Source organism: Solanum lycopersicum, chromosome 2 (assembly GCF_036512215.1).
Source record: "Solanum lycopersicum chromosome 2, SLM_r2.1".
In the NCBI taxonomy this organism is placed as follows: domain Eukaryota; kingdom Viridiplantae; phylum Streptophyta; class Magnoliopsida; order Solanales; family Solanaceae; genus Solanum; species Solanum lycopersicum.
The window spans coordinates 39,601,445-39,628,435 of NC_090801.1; the positions used below are offsets into that span (position 1 = coordinate 39,601,445).

Here is a 26,991-nt window from a genome sequence, read left to right on the forward strand (position 1 = left end):
TGTTTGCTTTGGGTCTTCTAATAGTGATAACAAAGTACACTGGAAAATGCATTCATCCAGAAACAGACATATCCCAATCAGTAAGTGAGAAACGCAAAACATCTCTCTACCTAATCCTAGCCCTAGCTTGACACCCTAGCCATCTCCGACCTCGTATTGTCTTCGCAATCAGTAGGCGAACTCCTCCGGAGGTTGCTTAACTACCCTCAATATCCACACACGCGTTCAAATATGCAGACCTAATGAAGTCATGCCCGAACAACTCCCCATGCAAAGTGTTCCACAAAAATTAAGTCTACTTTCAGAGGTGAGCCTCAAATGACTTGGTAATCTTCAAAAATACAGAAGTTCATCACACAGGAGAATTCAAAATGTTGTATTGGGAAAATTCTCATATGGAAAACCAGACAACATGAATTATACAAAATAGTTCCTACTCAATGCTGGCAATATAGATCATAGAAAATAGGCATTTTTTATTGGATTGTCATCATTGGAAGAAGATTATGTGTAGATGATGTTGACTCGGCTTGTTATTAGAAATTACAGAACACATATTGACAGATGAGAACATTAAAGTGAGATCCTTGATCTGTTCTTGAAAAAAAAAACTTCAATTGCAATAGCATATGTGAGTTCTCCCTAAGAGAATCAGGATGGTTATAACAGGATGAAGTTTGAAGAGACAATAAATCTAAGTACAATTCAATATGACCATCTTTCCAATTTATTGCAGCCATTACAAATTACAAAATCACAAATGAATAGGTATGTAGAGCCTTACATCCTGAATTGGAGAAACAGTTTATGGAAAGTTTAAGTTGGTACAACTAAATAAACAAGAGTTCTAAGCAGTGGAAAGGTTATTGGTAATGTGCAGAGAAGACGGAATGGATGAAGAGAAGCAAATACATTAAGAATAAGAGGAACAGAAAATTAAATTCGATCAAAGGAAGCATACAGGAAACAACAAAGGAAACAGGCACTAGGTAATAATCCTTTCGATTTATTATCTATAAAAAAATTTAACCACTAACCATCTGCTTACTGGAATATTAGTTTTTTTTATATATAAAAAAATGCACATTCAAACTAAAAGCAGTTGCACAAGTACTTCACCATAAACAATAATCTATAATAAGTTAAAAGTACACTTATCACCCTTACACTAATAGTGTATAGTGCTGAAAGTCAAAAGCAATAACCTAAACAAGGCATACATTGACCAACTTGAATACATGTGGCATAAAAACAACAACCTATGAATGACTTTCTCCAAAGTTACCACACAATGATTTACAGACCAATGTGATTCATTATCTGATGATAGCGGGTCTATTAGTTGCCCGTTTAGGTCTAGGTCTATTACCTTGCCTTGGCATCTCAGTCGTCAATGCATACATCTTCACAGCAAATAATTCATCAGGAAATTCCTTTTGATCCTACCAAAGAGAATGTCTACTGTTAAAGCAAAGAAGCATTGCACCCTTTTCAGGGAGTATTAGAAGCTTACACATTTCAAAGTACAATTTAGCTAATACTTTTATTGTATCATCGAGATTAGGATACTCAAGAGAAAAAAGATATATGATCCAATCATGCTCTGAAATCATCTGAAGAAGTTTATCATCTTGTAACGAAGTTAAAACGTCATGGACTACTAAGATCAAAGTACCAAAAATCACAGCGATCACGGAAAATGGTATAGGCATGCCCATGTTTCTTCTATTATATGATGCAAATGAAATATGGAAGTAATTCTGTGTTTGTAACCTCAAATACAGTAGAAAGAGGGACAAAATGGCAGTGAAACAAAATGATGTGCAAGAATCCTAGAGTTATTACACATAAGCTTTCCTTTTTCTTTTCTTTTTTTTCCTTTTTCTCTAGACTTCCCTATGGCACATATGTTAGAAGTAAAGGCTTCAATCCTACCTTCATCTTGTAGATGTGTAGTCCACATTGCTTGAACAGCTCCTTAAAATATGAATCTGATCTTGTTATGCTCTTATCTTCTTTGTCCAGCACAAATCCTTGAAAAATGTATACTTATTTAACTTGCATAACATTACAGCTCAATCATTATATGTAAATTGTATTGCAATGGAACAACAGAGTAAAAAACTCGCTCAGCTCTAACCAGAAAATCATCATATCAAGAAAAAAAATTTACTCAACAAGATAAACAAATATAACTGTTTGATGCCGCGTGAAAAATCAATATGGACCATGATATGACAGAAAACATGGATAAACATAAGTAGGTGAAATGAATTTCCATATAACACAAATTAGAGAACTCAAAGAGATGCTACCTGTTCTTGCAATGTTCTCTTTTAGAACAAAAAGTCCACCAGGTTTCAAGCCAACCTAGAAAAAAATTAGAATAAACAAAAGATGTTTAACTGCTTTATTGGAGAAACAATTGTTTAATAGAGAAAAGTGAACATATCAGGTATCTCTAAAAACTGAAGTTCAGAAAATCCATGTCCTAAACGCATGTGTCAATTATAGACAAACGCAACCAAAATAGAAAATAGATAAAGATATCAGGTGTGTTTAGTGTGAAGGAAAATGTTTTCCTAGAAAATATTTTATTAGAAAACAAGTGGGTTTCTTACTTATTTTCTAGTGTCCAGTAAGTTGGTAAAAATAATATCTCAAAGGCATTTATATGTAAGCTAGCAAAATGTTTTGATGGTTGGATTGGGTGCAGAGTGAGGGTTCGGGGGTTGAGGTGTCAAGAGAAGGGGGTTGGGGATGTTGGATGGATGGGAAGGAGACAATGAACTTGAAAGTTACTTATCGAACTTGTTTTGCTACTTCGATTAAGAAAGTCATTTCCCTCATTTTGGAGGAGCTTGTTTCCCTATGGAAAATATTTTTACCAACCAAATATGGAAATATTGAAAATAATTTTTCCTCCATACTAAACACACCCCAGTGTTTTGGGAAGCGAGAAGCGGAAAAAAGCGACGAGGGCTTGCTTCACAGAAGCGAGAAGCGTGAAGCGAAGCACGCACTTTTAAAAAAAGCGACATTTAGTATAAAAATAAAAAAATATTAAATAACTAAATAGAGGTAATATAGTCTTAGATTGAAAGAAATTACATAGGCAAAAATACTCATAAGTCATAACATATAAAGCAAAAAATCAAAAACATAATTAAATCACAAAGATTCAAACTCCTATTCTTCAACAAGGCTGCTAGACTGATCACAAAAAAAAAGAATTGAAAAAAAAGAGGAGGCAGCAGTCAGTAATTAGAAACAGAGCAGGCAGCAGAGATGAAGAAAAGAAGAGAAGAAGAAGAAAAAACTAGAGTAGTCGAAACTCAGAGAGATGAAGAGATGAAGCACAGGCGAAGATTGTATATTTCAGGAGAAAAGAAACTTATAGAGATGAACTAATAAACATTAGCTAAAAAAGAGATGAACAAAAAGTTACCTGCAGTCGCGGTCGAGGTTGAAGAGGAGGCAGCCTCAGTCAACATCGTCAAAAGAGAAAGAAGTATTGTGAAAGAAGAGTCGCGAGGAGAGAAAGAAGGGAAAGAGTCGTGAAAGAAGAGTCGTGAGGAGAGAGAAAGTTATATTTCACATTATTTTAAAAAAAACCTAATTTTTTTTTAAAAAAAACCCTAATTGTCGCTTTTTTTATGAAAAGCGCGCTTTATTGTGCTTTTGCCTTAGGGTCGCTTCTCGCTTCTTCATCTGAAGCGAGAGCTTTTTTCAGATCGCCTCGCCTCAAGATAAAAAAGCGCACAAGGTTCGCCTCGCTTTGAAGCGCGCTTTTCACAACACTGACACACCCAAAGATAAAGAAAAATAAGAAGTATAACTCTCACATTACACTTTGTTTTTTCCCCATAGTGTAACTCTTTTGCATAACACATTTGGTCGTTATAAAGGATGAGCATCAATTTGTGAGATAAGACTCTTTAAGATGATGTTTGACCAAGCTAGTGGATAAACTTATGGGCATTAGAATTGGAATAAATACAACCTGTTTAACTGCTTTATCGGAGAAACAGAAAAGAGACAAGTTATTTATAAGAAAACAAGTGAACATGTCAGGTATTTTTTTCAAAAAAGAAGTTAAATCCATGTCTCACATGTAGATGAAAATAATAGAAAAAGCGTGCACCCAAAGGGTAGCGGCTGCGGTTTTCCCTCATCATCAAACAAAAAGAAAATAGACCACTGCAACCAAAACAGAAATAGATGAGAAAGTTAAAGAAAAATAACAAGTAAGAACTCTTTTGGTTGTTGCGGAGTTTGACAGTGGGATATCTCGCAGATGGCTGTGACTAGTGCCTTTCTTAATGGTGAGCTATCAGAGACGGTTGATATGAGGTCTCCTTCTAGCTTCTCCACTTCTCCATCCATGGTATGCAAACTGCGGAAGGCCATTTATGGCTTGAAGCAAGCTCCACACCCTTGGTTCTCCAAGTTGAAGTATGTTCTTCTGCAAGGTGGCTATCGACAGAGTCACAATGATTATTCTTTGTTTATCCCTCCCTCACCACGATGGACTATTTTTTAGCTAATCTATATCGATGGTCTCTTGATTACTGAGGAATTGAGGATGATGTTGAAGGTATTTTGTAGCTCAAAGGTATGTTACAATCTTTATTTCAAATGAAGGATTTGGTGCACATATCTTACTTTCTTGGTCTAGAAATCTCTCGCAATGCTAGTGGCTACTTTCTGTACCAACGGAAGTATATCAAAGAAATCTTCGACATGGCTCACTTGACTGATGTGACCACTGTTGATACACCCGTGGAACATAATACTTATTACTCTAAGAATGATGGGGAGCCATTATAGGACTAGTCATGCATGCACCCTAGCTTCCTGGCCACATCTTCATCAATGAAGTTATGAATACTCCCTATATCGATAAAAACTTGCGAAGGTTGTTTCTCATGATAACCAGTGACTCTGATAGTATACTCGCAAGGATATAGTCAAACTCATCCAAAGAATCAGAATTGACCGTTTTGTTCCTTCATGACCTAAATCAGATCAAATTCCTCCTCATATGTAACTTTAGCTTCCTCATTTACTTCCACCAAAAAGAGTTGTTTCTTAGCTTTATAAACATGTACTACTTCTCATCACAAAGGAAACAGTCCTTTTGCCCTTTTCTCATCCATTTCCGCAGTGAGCAATTTCCTACCATAAGTGCCATTTTGGAATCTATTGGGTCTGTTATGGGATAATTCAAAAGGTTTCTTGAATGAATTGTCATAAAGATAGGAAATAGTCTTTGATAATTCTGAAATTTAAGAGGATTTGATAAAATGGGATTCTGGTTTTTACCAGAAGGTCTAGTTCCCCAAGATTGTGCCTGTGCTTCAAAGACTTCTTTTTGCAGCTTTGTAATCTTGTAATCCTGCATTGATGTTCTAAGGTGCTTGGATTCGAACAGAGATATTCAGTTCAGGCTTCAACCTCCCAAGAAGAAACTATTACCATTCCTATTGGAGAGTTTAACCCCAGTTAATAGTCTACCAAATTGGGCTTGATAGTTCCTCACACTACCAGTTTGTTGCAAATTCTTAATTGCTTTTATTGGGTCTTCAAACCCATAAACCTCTCATTTAAGACCAAAACCTACTCAGTTCAAGTAGGTCAACAGCAGAATTCCTAGACCTAATGTAGGATCTGTAACAAAAAAAATTGTTGGTTTTTGAAGAGAAAATGGTCAAATGCCCCCTCAACGTATACCCCGATTTCCAACTACACACTTAAACTTTACGGGTGTTCACGGGTGTCCTATCACCAACTGAACTGTTCAAAAATGAAATAGTTATACCCATAAAAAGCCATAACCAAATCTATGGTGGCATGTGAGTTTCACGCATTTGACACGTGGAGAAGTCATCAAATATAATTCTTTTTCATTTTTTATATTCCTATACTCTTTTTTTATTTATTTATTTTCACCCATCTCTTCCATCACCAAAGCACTTTCACCATTTTCAACATTACTAAAACACCATAAGTTCATCAAAATTGGGTCTTTGAAGAAGATAGTTGAATAATGAACTGAGTCTTTAAAGAAGATAGGTGAATGATGATATCAGAATATTTGAACATTGTTTTGAAAATCTAAAAAACAAATTAAAAAAGTGAAGGAATAGGGGAGAGAGGACGAACAGGGCAGTTTATTATTGCCATTAATGGAGGTCACCGAAACTCTCGAGGAAGATGAGGAGTCTTCGATGTCTTTCACATCATCATCGATAATTTCGAAGAGGAAAAGCCCGATTCACCGACGATTGATGATTTAATGAGATTGATAGCGACAATTTGTGAGGTGTAGTTGATTAACTGAGATTTGAGATTGATAATTAAAGGATCTATAAGGGGGATGATAGGAACCCTATAAAGTATGGGTGTGTAGTTGGGAATCCGGATATATATTGGGGGCTTTTGGACATTTTCACTAAAGAAATTAAGAAAATAACAGAGAAAGATTTTGAGAGAAAAATACTGCATTATTCAAGGGAACTATTTTATTAATAATCCAAAAACATACATTTATAGATAGAATTTCTAACTAAAAATAGAAAAATATGCTACTAACTTATCAGTAAAATTCAAATAATAAATCAAAAAAACTAACGCCTAAATTCAATTCACATAGGACTCTAATAAAAAATTAATTTAAAAACTCCTAAAAAAGTAGCTAACTATTTTATTTCTGCAATATCCTGAGACATATTTTGAACACTCCTTCTTGGATCAGGAATTGTAGATTGTAGTCTCTCTGAAATTGACCTTGTAAACAAATCTGCTAATTCATCCTTTGACTTGCAAGGCTCGTGTGCATCTTCTGATGGACTAAATGAGAAGCTCTTCCCTCTCATTTCAACTTATAAAATCTCTTGCTTAGTAGAATCAAAGATTCAACAATATTTGTCTTCAAATAATAATTTGAATCCTTTTTCTATTAACTGACCAACACTAAACAAACTTTTCTCAATATTAAGCACATAAAGAACATCTACATTTATTTTTGTACCTGAATTTGTTTTAATTGAAACATACCCTTTTCCTTTTGCAGGAATACAATCACCATTTTCAATTCTGACTTTCTTATTTTCCATAGGAATGAACTCTTTAAAAAGATTTCTTTCACATGTCATGTGGTTTGTACAACCACTATCAATCATCCAAAATCAGATCTTTTGGTTGAAAAACAAATTGCCAAAAATAAGTGTTCTTCTTCTTGGGCAGCTGTTTCACCTTTTTGAAATTTGCTTTTGCAAATCACAACTTCATGACCAAGTTGTTTGCAAATCTTGTACTGTGCATCTGGTCTTTTCCAATATTTATATGCAGGATGTCCATGTTTTCCACAGTGCTGATAAGGTGGGTAATTAATAAAAAATTTAAACTTGCTTTGAGTTTTGTGGCTGGATATTAATGCTCCTTCAACCATGTCATCTTGCCTCATAAGTCTCCTTTGTTCCTGTGCCTGCAAAGAATTTAACAATTCTGCCAAGATAATTTTGGACAGATCTTGTGTGTTTTCCAAGGTTGTAATACATGCTTCATATCTTTCGGGCACGGTAACAAGAACCTTTTCAACAGTCCTTGCATATTTAAATTCAGTGCCTAGTAATCTTACCTTGTTGACGATATCAAGCAATCTGGCAGAGTATTCCTTGACTGTTTCTGACTCTTTCATTCTCCGTAATTCGAATTCCCTCATTAAACTTAATACTTTCATTCCTCGTATTCTTTCATCTCCACCATATTCTTTCTTCAGATAATTCCAAATATCTTTTGGTAATGTGGGAGTCATGATTTTCGTGAAAACGGTTGTCAAAACAGCAACAAACAAAGTTGCTTTTATCTTCGACTTAATGATTTTCTTTTTCTTGTGACTCTTGATTTAGGACATAGTGGGATTATTTGGCAGCGGATTGATTTCATAATCCTCTTCCACGGCTTCCCAAAGATTAAGAGCCTCCAAGTATGTTTTCATTCTCACAACCCATAGTTGATATTTTCACAATCAAAAATAGGAAGAGTCATTCGTGAAAAAACTATTTTCAGAACCTATTTTTCTACTCACAAGTCCCTTCAAGAAGTAGGCTCTAGATACCAATTGTTGATTTTTTAAAAAGAAATTAAGAAAATAACACAGAAAGATTTTGAGAGAAAAATATTGTAGTATAATCAAAGGAAATCATTTTATTAATAATCCAAAAACATACATTTATAGATATAATTTCTAACTAAAAATAGAAAAATATGCTACTAACTTATCAGTAAAATTCAAATTATACATAAAAGAACTAACTCCTAAATTCAAGTCACACAAGACTCTAATAAAATATTTTTAAAAATCCTAAAGTAGCTAGTGGTTTTATTCTGCAATATCCTAAGACATATTTTCAACAATACTCTCACCTCCACATGATAGAAGCTACCTCACTCTTCGGTCAAACCGAATCTCATCCATTAAAAAATATTGGTCCACCTTGTACAACCATGTCACAAATCATGCCCAGAATATTGAGGAAAATCTAGCATGGAACATTGAATGATAGTTCTCATTTACAGCAGGCCCTGATTGAAATTCTTCAGCTGGACTCATCTGTCTTGTGTCCCTCGAGCAGTCACCTCCCACAGATATGCTCCACCTCATTATCCTTCTGTTTCATCCCACCAATGGCCTGCTTGATCTCCGTCAATTTTTTTTTAATCACTTGAACATTTCTATCGTTCATATTTCATACTGGTCATACCTCCACAAGTTCTACAGCAAATCTTGAACCTGAAGAAGCTGCCTTCAACTTCCTCAGAAGATTTGTCTGAGTTCTTATTTTACTGACCACCATGATCAAAGCCAACAATGAGTTGATCCGATACCAATTGATGCAACAAGTAATCGCGACTAATTAACCACGAGCTTAATACTCAAAGAAGATCGGAACCAACTTGGGGAAACCGAGAAGTTAGTGACAGGAAATATAGAGAAGAGGGAGAGATTTGTATTTTATAACATGAGCGCATGAGTACAATTATAACCTGTACTTATACACAACTGAAATGAATGAAAGGATCTAATTGAAATGAATTGAAAGCAAGAGGTACCAGGGGTGGCATTATTATTTTGTGGGACAAAAGACAATGGAAATGCTTAGACTCTTACCAAGGGCAGCATACTCTTTTGTCCATGTGGGAGGGCTTGCAGGTGGACTTCAGATTCTGTTTCTCTGGGCTGTATGAACCTCACTCAACTCCAGAATGGTCTGACCTATGGGATGAGTTGGCTGCTGTCAGTGTCATTTGAGATGGATGTTGGGTCATAGGTGCTGACTTTAATGTATGTAGATATGAACATGACAGGCACAATTGTATAAGGAGATCCCATGACATGAAGGACTTCTCTGAATTATTCAAGACATGGGTCTTATTGATCTCCCCTTACATGGTGCAACTTATACATGGACAAGGGGAGAGGAATTTCTGCAGGCTTCAAGAATTGATAGGTTCTTAATTTCCATTGAATGGAATGAATTCTTTGGAGTTGTGAAGCAGGTGGCCCTACCAAGGGTTCTCTCCGACCACAGTCCCGTAGCCCTGGAGAGTGGTGATTGAACTTCTGATCCTTCCTACTTCAAATTCAAGAACATGTGGCTGCAGCATGAAGCTTTTCATGATATGGTCAAAAAATGGTGGCAAGGTTATATAGTAAATGGCTCTCCAAACTTTATACTCTCAGAGAAATTAAATTTTTTGAAGAAAGACCTTGTTACCTGGAACAAGGAGGTTTTTGGTAATCAAAATTCCAGAATCAGTAAAGCCATGGATGATCTTCTGCTGACTATACAAGCAACTTAAGGAAGGCTCCCGTCTCAAGTCGAAAAGAACAAAATTTTGCAATTACAACTAGAGATTCAACAATTAGCAAAGGCAGAGGAAACCTCTTGGAGACAAAAATCGCGGTGTCTATGGCTAAAAGAGGGGGATAGAAATACAATAAACTTTCAAAGAATAGCCAACTCCCACAGGAGATACAACCACATCGACAGATTGCAGGTAGGAAATGACCTCCTTGAAGGAAAAGAGCAAGTGAAAGAGGTAATTCTTGACTTCAACCAAGAGTTATACTCTGAATACAAATCATGGAGGACTACTGCTTCTTTTGAGGATCTGGGCAGTTTGAGTAGTGAAGAGAAGACTGCTTTGGAGCAAATCTTTGAAGAAGAAGAAATATTGAATGCAATCAACTCATGTGCCCCAGACAAAAGTCCAGGGCCAGATGGCTTCTCTTTGGGGTTTTATGATAAGTGCTGGGGAATTATCAAGCAAGATACTTTGGGTGCGCTCAATCACTTCCACAACAATTGCCACATGGTGAAAATTTTTAAAGCCTCTTTATTGCACTTGTCCCTAAAAAGAAAGATGCGATAGAACTTAAGGATTATAGGCCTATCACTCTTATTGGTAGAGTGTGCAAAATTTTGGCCAATGTTCTCTCAGAAAGGCTAAAGAAGGTGATTGGGAATCTAGTTTCTGATTTTTAAAATGCTTTTGTTCAGGGAAGGCAAATCACTGATGCAACACTTATTGCCAATGAAGTTCTGGATTGGAAGTAGAAAAGTGGTACTCCATGTCTGCTTTTTAAACTTGATATTGAGAAGGCGTTTGATAAATTAGTTGGTCCTTCCTTATTTCAATCCTAAGGCAAATGGGATTTGGAGAGAGATGGATTAGGTGGATCAAGTATAGCTTCTCCACCATGAAGTATTCTGTACTAGTGAATAGAAGTCATGTGGGTTTTTCCTCTCCCGGTAGAGGCATATGGCAAGGGGATTCTGGCTATGGAGGGTTTTAGTAGGATGTTGGAGAAGGCTAAACAACTTCAATGGATAGAAGGCTTTGAGGTGGCAATGGTTATGGTCCACCTGTCTCGATCTCACATCTTTTATTTGCTGATGACACCTTGGTTTTCTGTGGAGCTAAGAAATTTCCACTGCAATATCTTAGTCTCAGCATTATGCTCTTTGAAGCATTATCAGGTCTCCACATCAACATGTCCAAGAGCACTATATAACCTGTAAATGAGGTCCCTGGAAGATATGGCAGATATCATGTGTTGCCCTACTGGCTCCCTTCCCACCACCTACTTGGTTATGCCTTTGGGTGCCATGAATAGATCATCTCAAGTTCGGAATGTGATTGTGGAAAAGTTTGAGAGAAGGTTAGCCTCCTGGCAACAACAATGCCACTCTCTAGGGGGAAGATTAACACTCATCAATAGTGGATTGGACAGCATTCCCACCTTTTTTATGTCCTCACTCTTAATGCCAGCTCAAGTGAAATAGCGACTTGACAAAATTAGGAGAGACTTTCTCTGGGAAGGCAACAACAAGGACCACAAAATTCACCTTGTTAAATGGGCCAAAGTCACTTTGCCAAAACAATATGGAGAATTGGGGATAAAAGACTTGGCCTTACATAACAAGTGTGTGCTATTGAAGTGGCACTGGAGATACAATCAAGAGACGGCTGGCTTGTGGAAGGAAATGCTCCAAGCAAAGTATGGTAGTGATAGTCATCAGTGCTCTAATAAAGTCAGTACCTCTTATGGTACGGGGGTCTGGAGAGATATAAGGAAACTGTGGGAAACATTCTTCAGTGATGCCTCACTTATGGTGGGAAATGGGGAACATATTCAGTTTTGGAAAGATATTTGGCTAGGAGACATTCCTCTAATGAATGATTTTCCAAACATTTTCCAGATTGCATCTCATCCAAATTCAACCATCTCGCAGTACAGGGAAGACAATGTGTGGAATCTGATCCTAAGGAGAAATCTTAATAACTGGGAACTGGAAGAGGTCTTTAGCCTTATTGCCACCATTCAGACTAGTGCAATCAACAGTCAATGCAGGGACAAACTTATCTGGAGACATAGCAGGGACCGATCCTACTCAGTTAAAGCATGCTACCTTCAACAAAGCTCCAAGAAGACCTTAATTGATCAATGGCCATGGAAATTAATCTGGAGAACTAAGTTGCCACCTAAAGTTATTAATTTCAGTTGGAATACTCTAAGAGACTCTTGCTTGACTCAGAATAATCTCATGAGGAGGAAATTCCAAATAGTCAACAGATGCTACATGTGCTTGTGCAACTCAGAATCTATTAATCACTTGTTCCTTCGTTGCACAGTTGCAATAGGCCTATGGAACATGTTCTTCTCACTTTTTGGACTCACTTGGGTCATGCCAAGATCATTGAGAGAGGCCTTTGTGTGTTGGAGTTCTTGGAAAGTTGGGAAGTCCATCAAGCGGATCTGATCTTTGGTTCCAGCCTGTATTTTGTGGTGCTTATGGACGGAGAGGAACAAAAGATGTTTTGATGGCACCCCAACTCCCATCTCTACCTTTAAAGCAAGATGTTTGATTACTCTTTTTGGTTGGGTTAATCTCTCTCGTGTACTTAGTGTCGATTCTTACCTAGAATTTATCAGCTCCATAGATCTCTATTGTTAGCTGTTTAGATAGCTTTTTTTGCCTTTTTGGAAGCTGATATTTATTTCTTTTGTAATCTGTGAATCTGCTTGATGCTTTGTTAATGACATTCTTCTTACTTCATCCAAAAAAAAAGGCAACTTACTTTGAGCTAACTAACTGAAAGGAAGTAAGGGAGAGTATTAACTGACTTCCGTGAACAGTACTATCAGACTTTGACATGCTAAATGCCTAACGACCCAATGGCCAGCTCATCTCCTTTGCAATCTTGCATCAACCGCTCAGTTCTTTTAATCTCAACCTAAAGGAGTTGTATCAATATCGCATTGATGTATATTGGACGCAATTTTGCTACTTTAATTGTAATGATTATCATAGTAATAAATTCATGTACGTTTTGTTTCTTTTAATTTTCTATAAATTAACCAAGCTCTTGTGCCTGCTGTAGATTACTGGAGGACGTAACATAAATCGCTTTCTTGAGCTGGCATACCAAGTTAGGATTCCTAGGAGAAGAGAATCCTGGATTGTCATAGACCTTGTCACTATCTTGCACTACTGCGCATGTTTCGTAAGCTGATTGAAACTTGTAAAATATTCATATCATACAAGATCATGGACATATTATTGGCTAATAGCTACTTATTACAGTCAACCCTACTGAAACTTCATTTTAGAAGATCACTTCACCTTTGCTCTTTTGAAGAATGCAATGAAGTCATCATCTGCAAGATGCCCAATGCACCACTGAACCCAAATAACGTCATATCTTTCAGCATCAGGAGTAAATTCCTTGAAAACAGAAAAAAGAAGAAAAGGGAAAACAATGAGTAAACAACAGCCTAAAAGTGAAGAGAAAAAAAAACTAACAAACATTATGGCAATCTTTCCAATTCAAAAAAGTGGAAACAAAGTGCAAGCACAAATGAGCTGGTTAAACACACTAAGACCTTTAAAACACCCAAAGTTAAGCAGGTGACCGAACTATGAACTGCAATAAGTAAGCTAATATTTCAGTTTAACTTTCAAATCTATATACATGTGTGTGTGTCTCTCTCTCTCTGTGTATTTAGTTACCATGAAAAATGTTGCAAATCAATGCTGGTTTGAATCAGATCGTTGGAATATAAGAGAAAGTGATATAGTCAAAGGTAGGTATGGTGAACCAGTGAGCTTCCTGTTAAGCTCAATGATCAGTCATGAATTTCTAATGCCTCATGATGACACGCTATGAATAGATATAACTGGATTTTGAGATATGTATGGAAACGCTTAAAAGAATTTCTCTTAAAAAATACAATTTCGCAGGAAATAGTTTCTCAGAGATCAAGACAAAAGAAGAGTTAGAAAAGGAAAGTATCTATTTCCATTATTAACACCGCAAAGTGGGGAATCATTTTTCATTTTTGTTCTCAGCAATAGTAACAAGCCAGCAGACTATTGTCTCTGTTTTGTCCTTCCAGAAATCATAGTCTCAAATATTAAGAGATAACTAGTGCAGTAAGGACTTCATTACTTTGAAATGCCATGTTCCAAGAGAAACAAATTGAGCCAATCTCCTACCACATATTGTTCTTTCTGTCACCTGATTTTAATAGTAATAATGAGGACAAACAAAAAGCTGAATTATTAAAGAAAATTGTTCCCCAGCTGCCCTTGGGAAAAAAGAAGAAAAAAGTTAATATAGAAAGCAGCACGTCACTAATTTGATGACTCAAGAGAAGTGCAAAAAATAAATTAGAAGTAAAATCGATATAAATCATGTTTACCACACAACGTGGAGGTGGGCATGGGGTCATGATTAGAGTGACACAAGTAGGAAGGGAGTCTAGCACTGAATTGATGAGAGTGTGTCTGCCTCCCATAGAGAAAATATTTCAATTTTGTTCAATACTCCTATATTTTGAATTGAGTTATTTGAGCCGAGGGTCTTTCGTAAATAGCCTCTCTATCTTCACAATGCAGGAGTAAGGTATGCATGCATACCACCCTCCCAAATCCCACTTGTGCGATCACACTGGGTATGTTGTTGTACTCCTGTATTTTGGCACTTCATCATCACCATGTTACAACTTTTTAAAAACAGATCAACCACATTGTACTTTGTAAGAATTGACTTGACATATCTACCTGACTGTTATGAAATTTAAGATGGTACCTGAAGTGGGACACAATAAAAGTTGGCAGCTTTGTGCAACTCTGACACCATTAAATTTTCAGGAGCCAAATTAACCCGAGCAGATTCCAAAAAATGTGATACAGGCTCTAGGAGGTCGACCTGATTAAAAAAAAATCAGTTTTTGTCAAAGGAATATTAAAAGAGTTAAATCAGAGAAATAATAGTGTTTCTTAAGCAGGCGAAGTTGTTTATCATGTTGTTGGAAAAACCACAGCCATCTAGATGAGATGCCAGCAAAAAATTATGATGCAAAATGTGGGCAGAATATTACATGTTTCTTACATATGCCATGTGACTGCTTTATTGGATGGGGGTGGAAGAGAGCCCCTGTACTCGAGAAAGAATTACATGCAAGGAATCTAAATATTACAGAATAGCCTCTTTGAGACCACGGATAAAGCAATCAAGTGTGAAGAGGCTATAGAAGAAAACATAATTCAAAACTTATTGCAAATGCACACTGTATTGCATAGTAGCTACAGCATTTACCAATTTATTTTTCCAACAAAACGAACAGGGAAGAAGGATGCCTACATTGAGAAACCAAGTTTCTGATAAGTCCCCCAATGTAATGTGAGTGTGCAAATCATTTATATATTAAATACAATTTGCAGTCAAGTTCCTTAATGTATTATTTCATGATAAGCAAAATAACAAAAAGGAATTAGGTTACAAATAGAAAAATCTCAACATGATTACTTTTTTCCTTACGTCTGACTCTTACTTCCACCCCTCCTGATACAACAACTCAATAGATCTGAGGTGTGCTCTGGCATGGTCCAACTACATCCTGTAATGTTGAGAAATAGGTTCCACAATTGGGTGGTGAAGCTGCAATATAAGAAGATGTGTTCGTCTCCCCTGTGGTGTTACACAAAAAACATCTGGGAACTAACTGTCTCCCTTTCTTCTGCAAGACTTCCTGAGTTAAATATGCTCTCTTAATAACTTGTAAAGTGAATCATTCTATCTTGGGAGGGATGATACTTTTCCAGAAATAATTCCACTGGTAAGAAATTCCCCCTCCACCCAGCTGCATACCTCTCTAATATGCACTTCTTACTGAGAAGTTCCCATCTTTGCTGTGCTTCAACAAGACCTTATTTGCATCTGCTGTGGCAACGATGTTTATTTCTAACTTCTCAGTAGTGAAACCACTCTATCAACGTCCCAATCACTTAGCTTCTAAAGGAGATGCCCCAACCCTGAACTAACCAACAATCACTCACTCTACTATAAGTATCTGTACAGACTTGGAAAAGATCTGGAAATTGTACCTTAGAGGTACTTGATCAATCCATCCATCATGCCAAAACTGTCTTGTGACCATTACCTATCTTATGTTTCAGATGGCTTCCATCAATGGCCAAAGATTTCTGATGGTCCTCCATACCCCCACCACATAAGGTTCAATTCAAATACAGTGTTGGAGCACCAAGGACTGAGCTCACCAAACTTTGTCACAATATCTCTCCATAATGCCCTTCATAAGTGAACTCTCATTTTTGCAATTTGAGATTTCTGACTCCCAAACCTCCTTTTGTCTTTGTTCAGCAGTACAATTTTCCAATTCACAAGACAATACCACTTCCCTTCTTTATTTTCTTGTCATAGAAAATCTCTTCTAAGTTTAACTAGGTTTTCCACTACTTTGGTTGGTATTGGAAAGAGGGACATCACGCAAGTGACAAAGCATCTAGAACGGAGTTAATAAGAATCAACCTACCTCCTAGAGACAAGTACTGAGCCTTCCATCTGGATAACTTCTTCTCTGTTCTCTCCAAAATGTCATCCAAATTGCTAAAGATTTATGTCTACTACCCTAGGGCATACCCTAGTAAGTTGTGGGTAAATTTTTTATTCTGCAACCCAGAATGTTAGCCACATCTTGAATCTGGACTCTGGTAAACTTCATTTACTGGGAATAAACTGTTTTCCCTCGTAAACATCAACCCAGCTACAGCTTCAATTAACATAAGGATCACTCTAACGTAGCTAATCTGTTTAGAAACTGGCTCACAGAAAATAATGGTGTAATCTGCATACAACAGATGACTAACTTCCATCTCCCCACCTACACTGCCCCCAATTTTGAAGTCGCTGATCCATCTGTTTTGAGCTGCTACTCTCATCCTGCTGTCAAAACCTTCCATGGACAGAATAAAGAGGAAAGGGAGATGGAATCCCCCTGTCTTGAGCCCCTTTCTGAAGCAAAAAAGCCCACAGGTTCTCCATTCACAAGCACAGAGAACCCAATTGTTTGATACAGAATTCTATCCACTTCACAATTTTCTCCCAAACCCCATTTGCCTAAGAATATTCAGAAGCAAACCCCACTTCACATGATCATAAGCCTTTTGAATATCCAACTTACATTTAGTTCCTGGGACCGCACTCTTCATTCTAGAATCAATACATCCACTGCTATTACTGCTGCCTTCATTATTTGTCTCCCATTAATAAATGTCATCTGGTGCCTGTTGATCAGTTTATGAATCACTTTCTTAACTCTCTCGGCCAATAGTCTAAAAATAATCTTGCATACACCCCCAACCAAACTAATTGGCCTGAAGTCGTTTAACTCTGAGGCTCCAGGTTTCTTTGGGATCAAAGCAATGAACATTGCATTGAAACACTTGACCTGATTCAAATGAAAATATTGGATGGTGTTGGTGACGTTTTCCTTCAACATACTCCAAAAAGTCTGATATAACACCATTGGGAAGCCATCTGGACCAGATGCTTTCTCCACAGCACACATATTCAAGCATTCCACTATTTCTTTCTCCTCAAAAGCTCTCTGTAACCAAGCATATTTCACATCAGTGACCCTTGCAGCCTCGTGTACTCTAGAATCAGGTCTCCAGCTTTCTGTCTCCTTATATCGATCTTTGTACAAGCTTTGCACAGCCTCTTTAATATTCTCTGGGTCTTGGATAATAGTGTCCTTCACTTTAAGTTGCTCCATGGAATTGAATCTCTTATTTGAAGATGCAGTTTTATGGGAAACTGTGTTTTCTTATCACCATGTTTTACCTAGACCTTTGCTTCCAAGCAATTTCTTCCTTTTTTGCTACCTCTTCAAACTCCAATATCGAATTCGCCTTCTTTTGCACTAATTCATCATCTGTGAGTGGACTCTGTTCTCGGACAGTTTCCCGATAGGGTATTTCATTAAGGATATTATCTTTTTTCTGTTTCCAATTCCCCCTGTTATATTTGCTCCAATCCTGTATTGTAGCTTTAAGCATTTTAAACTTCTCAGCAAGAACATAATCAGGTCTGCCTTTCACCCTGAACGACTCTCACCATTCTTTCACTTTCTCCTTAAATCCATCCACTTCAAGCCACCAGGTCTTAAATTTGAAGTAGGACTTTTTCCAACCAAACCACAGGTTAAAAGAATGGGATTATGATCTGATGCTAGTTTAGGAAGAGTGAATTGCTTTATCTAAGAAAACACATCTCCCCACCCAGTGGGGTGAAGAAATCTATCTATTATGGATCGCACTCAAGATCTTCCCTCTCTTCTCCAAGTAAAAGATCCTCCAAATACAAGGAGAATCCACCAGCTCCAATTCTTCAATGCATGATGAAAATTCAGTCATAGCTCCACTTATTCTGGTAGAATTGGTTTTCTCGAACGGAAACCTAGTGATATTGAAGTCCCACATACTACCCAAGTCCCATTTAGGGCACGTTTCTCCATAGATTTCCCAAATAATATTTGGGAAAATTTTGGCAAATAGTGTTTGTTCATACAATTTGTCATTTTTTGGCAAATATCCCAAATTCCAAATACTAGTTTTTTCTAGTATTTGGGTCAAATCTCATTATTTAGGATCTTTTGAAAATTGAAATTTTACCCAAACTTTTATCGTTTACAAAACCACCCTCTATAGTAGTTGTTTGCGTTGTATTGCATAATTTTTTTACATGAACACCAAAGCAGTGATCGAAATATTTAGTGAATATTAAATTGATCATATGGTTGTTGATTAAAATGATGAACAATCGGCTCAAGATAACAAAATCATGTGGTTTGTCTACTTCACGATGTATGAAATGATGTTTGTTGCACTCACTTCGAACTACCACATTACTCTAGTGTCATGGACACTATTTGTTATTATTGCAACGAAGATCCAATTGACTTGTAATACAGATTTATGGTTAGTTTTGTTAGTTCTTAAAACTTATTGGTATAAATTATATTTTTCTAAAAAAATGAAATATATTTCTCAAATACTATGGAAAACACATGGTGAAATTTCACTCAAATAATATTTGCCAAGAATATTTGAAAATCTATGGTCAAACGCTAGCTTAAATTGTCTCTCATATCTTTCAGCTCATGTGATAGAGTTCGCCTTATTACTCTATTACAGTCAGCACATACTGCACCCATTTAATCCCCTTACATTCTAAGATACAATCTTAACTTTCATTGATAACCAATGGTAAGAGCTCTCACAATGAAGCTTGGTTCTCCGTCCTTGAAATTCATATCAAAAAATAAATTTCTGACCTCCTTCAGAAAATTATGTCATTGCGATTGGCCTTAGAACACCCCCCCCCCCCCCCGCTTCATCTCCCTCTCCCTTCTCTGATCTTGTTTTTTTTTTAAACGGGTAACTTTGTATTCCTCTGCATCATGGGCTATGCTGGCTACCTGCAAAAGAGGGCATAAGCTTCTTTTTTGCACTCTGCTCTCCCTTCTCTGATCTAATTTCATCAAGAGGGCATAAGCTTCTTTTTTGCACCCTTCGATGTCAACTCCAAGTTGTTAACCAGTGTTTTGGGAAGCGAGAAGTGGAAAAAAGTGACGAGGAAGCGCTTTTTGTTTTTAAAAAAAACGACATTTAGTATAAAAATGAAAAAATATTAAATAACTGAATGGAGGTAATATATTCTTAGATTAAAAGAAAATAGATAGTCAATAATGCTCATAAGTCATAACATATAAAGCAAAAAATCAAAAACATAATTAAATCACAACGAATCCAACTCCTATTCTTCAAAAAAGAAGTGTCAAAAAATAAAAAAACAGAGCAGCAAGCATAGACACTCATCATAGTAAACTCAGAAATAAAAACGAAAAAAAGCAGCAAAAAAATTGAAAAAAACAGGCAGGCAGTAATATTAACAAAAAAAACAGGTCAGTAATTGAGGAAAAAACAGTAGCAGATCGCAACAGCTTCGTAGAGAAGAAGAGAAGAAGAAGAAAAAACTTACAGCAGCTTGGCAGCAACCAACCAAAAATAGAAAAAAAATCGCAAGGAAGAGTCTGAAGAAGAGAAGCAGTCGCAGCTTCTTCGTCGTGAAGAACAGACGCCCTTGGTCGTGAAGAAGGATAGCAGTCGTGAAAGAAGAGTGAAGTCATGAAAGAAGAGTGAAACCGTATCTTTCAGAAAATATTAAAAAAAACTTGCAATTTTTTTAAAAACCCTAATTGTCACTTTTTTATAAAAAATGCGCTTTATTGCGCTTTTGCCTTTCTGGCGCTACTCCCTTCTACAGTAGAAGCGAGCACCTTTTCCGAATCGCCTCGCCTCAGGAGCTAGAAGCGCAGGAGCAGCGCCTTGCCTAGAAGCGCGTTTTTCTGTGCTTTTTACAACACTGCTATTGACACAACTTAATCATGTTGTATTGCACCCAACCTGATGCCGCCAAATGCACTACTATCAATTTGTTAAGAGCAGGATCTCCCTCGGAGTAAATCACTACCAAGGCATCAGAAAAATCTTCCTCCTCTATACTGTGTTCAATTAATATATTTCTCCGAGTTATCACGAACAACCAGAATGCCCCTTATCACCCCTTTGTCTGACCCTTTTGAGTTTGATCATAACTCTATTTCTCCTTCGAAGATGACCAAATTAGAGTGACCAAAATTCTCTTCTAGTAAGCGTATGTTCTTTACAAAAGGCTCTAAAGAAATAATTGGAATTTTGATTAGGTCTTCTTTGGTATGATTATGGCATGAAATGAGTTTAAATGGAGAAACGTGGTTCATAAGGATTCATGCACGACCCTATTAGTTTGGGGTCGAGGCACAGTTGTTGTAGTGTAATGCGCATACAATATGCACAATTGAATTCTAAGTCAAAACAATTGCATTCACCAAAAGTTAGACGTAATAAACTTATACCTTAAAAAGGAAAAAAAAATATTTGATACATCAGTTGTCTTGGTTCAAATTTTACAATGTTTGAGTTGAACTTAAGGTATTTTTCATATCAACCAACTTATCAAATCCATTTAGTAGTGAATGATGGGTGTGAATTATGAAAATTTCTCCCCATTAGATACCAGGGGCTAATGAAGTAAGGGTGACAAAAGAGTTTCAAAATGAAGAAAAAGTGACACAAGTTTTAATTATTGAGTAGAGGTGACAATTTTAAAATTAGTGCTAATGACACTAATTTTAAAACCCTCAAGTTTTATTATTTACATAAAATCCCTATCCCTCCTCCCACCACCCCATCCCTCCTCTCCACCCTTCTGTCACTGCCATCCCCTCCACCTTTATTGTTCCACTCTACCATCCTCTCTTTTATCTCACTCGCTACAACAATTATTATAGTTCCTGCAGCAACTTCAGCAGTTGCTGAGCAAACTTAAGTAGTTGCTGAAAAACATGAACAATTGCTACAATAACTTCATCAGTTGCTGAGAAAATTTGTCACCTATCCCTCAATTTACTCTAGAGGGCTAATGAAGTAAGGGTGACAAAAGAGTTTCAAAATGAAGAAAAAGTGACTCAAGTTTTAATTATTGAGTAGAGGTGACAATTTTAAAATTAGTGCTAATGACACTAATTTTAAAACCCTCAAGTTTTATTATTTACATAAAATCCCTATCCCTCCTCCCACAAAACCCCATACCTCCTCTCCACCCTTCTACCGCTGCCATCCCTTCCACCTTCATTATTCCACTCTACCACCCTCTCTTTTATCTCACTCGCTACAACAATTATTATAGTTCTTGCAGCAACTTCAGCAGTTACTGAGCGCAGTTGCTGAAAAACTTGAACAGTTGCTGAGAAAACTTTAGTAGCTATTGAAAAAACTTCAGCAGTTATTGCAAAAACTTCAGATTTTCTTAAAGAAACAATAACTTCAACTTAAAAAAATTTTAACTAAAGCAATTTCGTTTGTGAAATAGGACCAACAAAAGAAAAAAATAAAATGTGATAAAAACATAATAAACGACAACGAGGACGACAACAACAACAAAGAAGAACAAGTAATGGAAGAAGATAAGAAGAAATGAAAAAAGAAGAAGAAGAAGAAATCTGGAGAGAGAAAGAAAGAAGGAAGAAGAGGGAGAAGAAATTTTGAAAGAGATTTTAAATGTTGAAATTTAAGAAGAGAGGGAAACTTTTCAAACATTTTGAAATTAGAAATTGGGTTTATTTTGAATATCTTTAGAAGTTTAGGCGTTTTAAATATTAAATTTTAGACCCCAATTATCTTAATCACTAATTAAAAAGTTTGACTTGGTAAAAAAAAAATTGTCACCAATTTTAATTTAAACACTTTTTTGTCACTTATCCCTCAATTTACTCTAGATACCAAATGAATTAATCATCAAAGAACCTCACTTCAAGGATGATGGTAAAGAATTCTTCACGTGAACTGCAGAGTCTGCCTACCATATTTCTAATTTGCTGCTTAATCAGGAATTCATTACTTTATATTCCCGAATAATTACTATGAAAAATCTACCATTTATCAGCCAAACACAACCCAGACCTTAGGATGATTCAGCCTAGATAATTTTTAGAAGGTTATTCCACGCTGGGTGAATACTTAGAAAGTTTACCGAATACATTAACCACAGTTTAACATAACATTTTCTCAAGAAAATCAAAATGTTAGAATATCTTTTTCGATAGTAAAACACAATATACTTGCACAAAAAGATAGTATATACCTCATTGAAATATCGTATAAGAAGATTTTTAGTAATCCTTCCAATGCCAGATCCACAATCTACACAAATTGAAGCAAACTGCCCACACATTATAAACCAATAAACTTGGAAATATGGTTATACAATTGTTATCAATTTTGCAATTTGAAGCAAACAAAGAGTTCTTATAGGTACTAAAATCAGCATATAAGTCCTCGGTAATGCTCAAGTTCTGTTTTAAACTGTCAACTGACGTGCAGATAGGCTGCAGAAGATATAGAGTTTACTTAAGAAACCTTGATAGCAGAGTAAGTTTGTCTAATGCTCGCCTCCATTGCAATTTATATGGCAGTTTTGATTGGGCATGGAGGTTTTTAGTAATAAGAGAGACTTTTGGCACCTAGCATAGTACCCTTAGAACTGTGGTCTTAGATATGTCATGACATTTCTATGGCTACAACAGCATATCATTAAGGCTAAAATGAAAAGCTTGACGCTATGTTTTTCTAAATACTGAGAGATATTATTCTTTTTAAAATAGAAAAAAAGGAAATATTTTCACATAAAACTAAGCAGATGGTGTAAGAAATTTGTTCGAACATTCTAACTCAAGAGACAATTTCACTTGGCTGGTTGGCCCTTTAGCAATGGTTTAGAGATAGCAATGGCAGAATGAGAAGTTTGAAGATAAAGATTTTCCAAATTTAGAAAGGTGTTATTCTTTTCTAAGAGACTAAATAAAAAGGAAAATATTTCACGTAAAATGAACCAGAGTGCGTAACAAGTTTGTCGAAACAAATTTAGATCAAAGAGACTACTTGACCTCTTCCCTTTAGTAATGGTGTAGATATAGCAATGGTATAAAGCTCTAGTCTTGAGTGCTTTAGGGTGGAGAAATCTCTTCCATGAAAAAATAATTCTGATGTAATTCTTAGTCAACACAAGAAGCATAATGTTGAGGTGATATTAGATGTGATTGTGCTTCTTTTTTTGACAAGGAATGGTTTATTAAGAATGTACCAAGATGATACTAAAAAGATATAAACAACCTGCAGGGTATGGCCATGCAGTCAGTTACACCCTGCTTCCAAGTACGTTAAGACAATTCAGATATCTAGGGTCATCATTCCAAGAGAATGAAATGATAGATGGAGATGTTACATATAGAATCAAAATCGGATGGTTGAAAATGACAAATGCTACTACATATAGAATCAATATTGGATGGTTGAAAAGGAGAAATGCTACTAATATAAAATCAGAATCGAATGGTTGAGAAGGAGAAATGCTACTAGAGTGTGTATGATGCAAGGATGACTACGGCAAATATACGGAAGACCAGCGAAGTTATATGGGAGTGAATATTGGGTTCTACGTCCAGCACATCCATAAGATGAGTGTCGCATACGTGGGATACTTAGATGGATGCACGACCATAGAAGTTTAGACAAAATAAAATATGAACATATAAGCCAGAAGGTGCGAGTAGCACAAATTGAGGATAAAATGATAGAAGGTCTACTGTAAATGGTTTGATTATGTCGTCTGTCAACCTTCAGATAAACCAGCCGTAGAGTGAAGATGTAAAAAAAGAACGGGGTAGACCTAAAACCACATGAAAAGAAGTTGTCTCGAACGACCTACAATCTTCGAATCAGCGCAAACTTATCAAAAGATAAGGCACAATGGGAAAACTTTGTATAGGCAATACCAATTAGTCGACCAGGAAATCTATCTGGTGCCAACCCTTATAGTTCAACTGCAACATTTGAAATTTGAGATAAAGGTCCCTTCCCTCTGGCTTTCTTTACTGACATATCAGGATTCATTTGCACGACATGGAACCGCAGTCTTTGGTTTTTAAGAGTCTTTTGTCCCTATCAAAAATTCTTATGCCAGCCCCTTCAGGGTGGCCCAGTGGTTTGAGCTTGGGACTTCCATGTTAGAGATCTCAAGTTTGGAAACCCCTTGCCAGCGAAAGCAAGGGAATTGCCTTCTGGGTCGAGCTCGTAGCACCAAGCTTACCTAGTGCGCGTACCTCTCCTATGTGGTTTGCGAGCTATTGCATACGAGCGGCGGTTTTCCCCTGTGCGCGCCCAAAGGGTAGCGGTTGCGGATTTCCCTTATCATCAAAAATAAAATTCTTATACCAATAGAAAATATTTATTTTTATTTGTATTTTGCATATTGTTGGTTTGAGTCATTGAGATGAATATAAATAGAGAAGATGGGCAGTGAGGATTCATACAGCCCAAGGTACATTTCGGATAGAAACATACTTGTTGTTATTGTTGAAATTATTTTCTGAATCATTTTTCACTGTTTTAGACATAAGCGTACCTGATTTGTCGCCTAGATATTTTGACAACAACGTCCAAATGTTTCTTGAAACAAGTAAAATTGCAAAATAGTTGGAACATTTATAGTTGAAAGTAACTTCTATGAAAATATAACTAAACATTGAAAAACATTTTTTTTGATAAGCAAGAAATTCCTGAGAACCATTTGTACAGTTTGAAAGTAGGCGAATAATCGACTCGACCCTTTACCCTTCTCTACTAAGCACTGTGTTTTATGTGTGGCAAGGTTTGAGCCCGTAGTGTGCGCCTTATATTGCATAAACACTGAAAAACACTCTCATTGAAAAGTATATTTTACTAGGGAACATTTCTGTTATGCCGAACAGAGTAGAAGTCCAACTTACTTGGGGAGTTTTTGCCAAGAAATACACTTAATCTTATATGATACGATCAAAATACTGAGTTCTCATTAGTTTTCCATAGAAATTAAGAGATAAAAGAGAGTGGAAGGAGTACCGAGAGTTACGAGATGGCGGCCTCTTCCAGCATCAGGGAACCTTTCAGCCAAAATGGAGTTGAGAAAATCCTCACTTGCCTTTATATCAGGCGTATTCACATGCCCATATCCACCCAGCACTCCATCCACTGTAGCTTCCACGCCCTTCACATACCAACAAATCAAAATCAAAAGAGAATGCAACAACGAGCAGCTTATATGAATTCTCACTAAACGAAGGGTCTCTTACTTGCCAGTAATTGATGCCTTTGTTGTACCACTGGAACTTCTTCTGGGGATCACCATCCCCTACTTCTTCTCTCCACATCTCCTCCGCGGTTTTAAAGGTACGGCCATCGGAGTCTAATCCGCCGGTTTCCATTTGGGTCAGTGGCCGAGAAGAAAACGCTCTCCTTGCTCCTGATTTCGGCGCTATAAACTGAGGCCCAATATTACAAAAGCTTGGTCGGCTACTGAGAAGAGTAGGGACTTTCGCTGTGCCCATATTCAAATGGGAAAATAACTGTGTGTTTACTTTTTTTTTAAATAATTATCATATTTATCAGTATTATTTTTTTAACGATAAATGTCAATTAATTGAATATTTAATTTCATATTTTTTCTCTCGCTCTAAAATTTTTCCACACCCGCGATTGTAATTTTTTTCTCTCTCGCGATTGCAATTTTTTTCCGGCGACTTCAATTTTCTCTCGCCACTGCAATTTAAAGGTTAGTGTTGAGTAAGCTTTGTTAGTTTAGATTACTTGCACTGCAATCTGCGATTTTTGTTGGTCTCCTTTGCACTTAACTGATCATTTAATGTGAGCTTGCAATTGTGGTCTTAAAAGTTTAATTTCTTCTTTTTGTGTGGATTTATGTTGAAATTTCGTTTGATTTATGTTTAAGTTACTTGTGTCCCTTTTGTTTGATGATTTATGTCGAGATTTCGTTTGATTCAAGTTCATGTGAGTGTGGTATTGAGTTCTCTTCTCTAATAAGTATGATGTCTTGTTAGCATCTGTGTAATATAACTTTAATTCAGGTTTAATTCACTTGTTAGCATTTCTGTAATACAACTTTAATTCATGTTTAATTCACTTGTTAGCATTTGTGTAATACAACTTCAATTCAGTTTTAGTTCACTTGTTAGCATCCGTGTAATACAACTTTAATTCCGATTTAATTCACTTGTTAGCATTAGTGTAATACAACTTTAATTCAAGTTTAATTCACTTGTTAGCATCTGTGTAATACAACTTCAATTCAATTTTAGTTCACTTGTTAGCATTTGTGTAATACAATTTTAATTCAAGTTTAATTCACTTGTTAGCATTTGTGTAATACAATTTTAATTCAAGTTTAATTCACTTGTTAGCATTTGTGTAATACAACTTCAATTCAGTTTTAATTCACTTGTTAGCATCTGTGTAATACAACTTCAATTCAGTTTTAATTCACTTGTTAGCATCTGTGTAATACAACTTCAATTCAGTTTTAATTCACTTGTTAGCATCTGTGTAATACAACTTCAATTCAGGTTTAATTCACTTGTTAGCATTTGTGTAATACAACTTCAATTCAGTTTTAGTTCAC

The 26,991-nt window shown here is 36.4% G+C and overlaps 1 protein-coding gene and 1 long non-coding RNA gene across 3 annotated transcripts; one reads left to right on the top strand and one right to left on the bottom strand.

Annotated features, from left to right (window-relative positions):
• Positions 1–36: 36 nt before the first annotated feature.
• Positions 37–13,190, top strand: LOC138341691 (uncharacterized). The gene is made up of 2 exons (XR_011214537.1): positions 37–989; positions 12,955–13,190. It is a non-coding gene; the product is annotated as an uncharacterized lncRNA (long non-coding RNA).
• Positions 1,115–25,926, bottom strand: LOC101263650 (alpha N-terminal protein methyltransferase 1). Of its 2 annotated transcripts, XM_004231506.5 has the most exons (8): positions 25,649–25,926; positions 25,419–25,563; positions 22,624–22,682; positions 14,665–14,784; positions 13,197–13,298; positions 2,316–2,370; positions 1,936–2,033; positions 1,115–1,442 (listed from the first exon to the last, which is right to left on the bottom strand). In XM_004231506.5, the coding sequence occupies exons 1-8, from the start codon at positions 25,901–25,903 to the stop codon at positions 1,317–1,319; spliced, it is 960 nt and encodes a 319-aa protein (XP_004231554.2). In that variant the 5' UTR covers positions 25,904–25,926; the 3' UTR covers positions 1,115–1,316. The 2 variants fall into 2 exon arrangements, with proteins under 2 accessions (XP_004231554.2, XP_069149385.1); XM_069293284.1 differs by lacking the exon at positions 14,665–14,784 and having other exon boundaries at positions 25,649–25,918.
• Positions 25,927–26,991: the final 1,065 nt, after the last annotated feature.

Excerpts from the sequence above, each read along its gene's own strand:
- LOC101263650 (XM_004231506.5), bottom strand. The coding sequence starts at position 25,903 with ATGGGCACAGCGAAAGTCCCTACTCTTCTCAGTAGCCGACCAAGCTTT. Across the intron at positions 13,299-14,664 it reads TTTATTGTGTCCCACTTCAG|GAATTTACTCCTGATGCTGA; the intron begins GTACCATCTTAA and ends TCTGTTTTCAAG. Across the intron at positions 2,371-13,196 it reads CATTCTTCAAAAGAGCAAAG|GTTGGCTTGAAACCTGGTGG; the intron begins GTGAAGTGATCT and ends ATTTTTTTCTAG.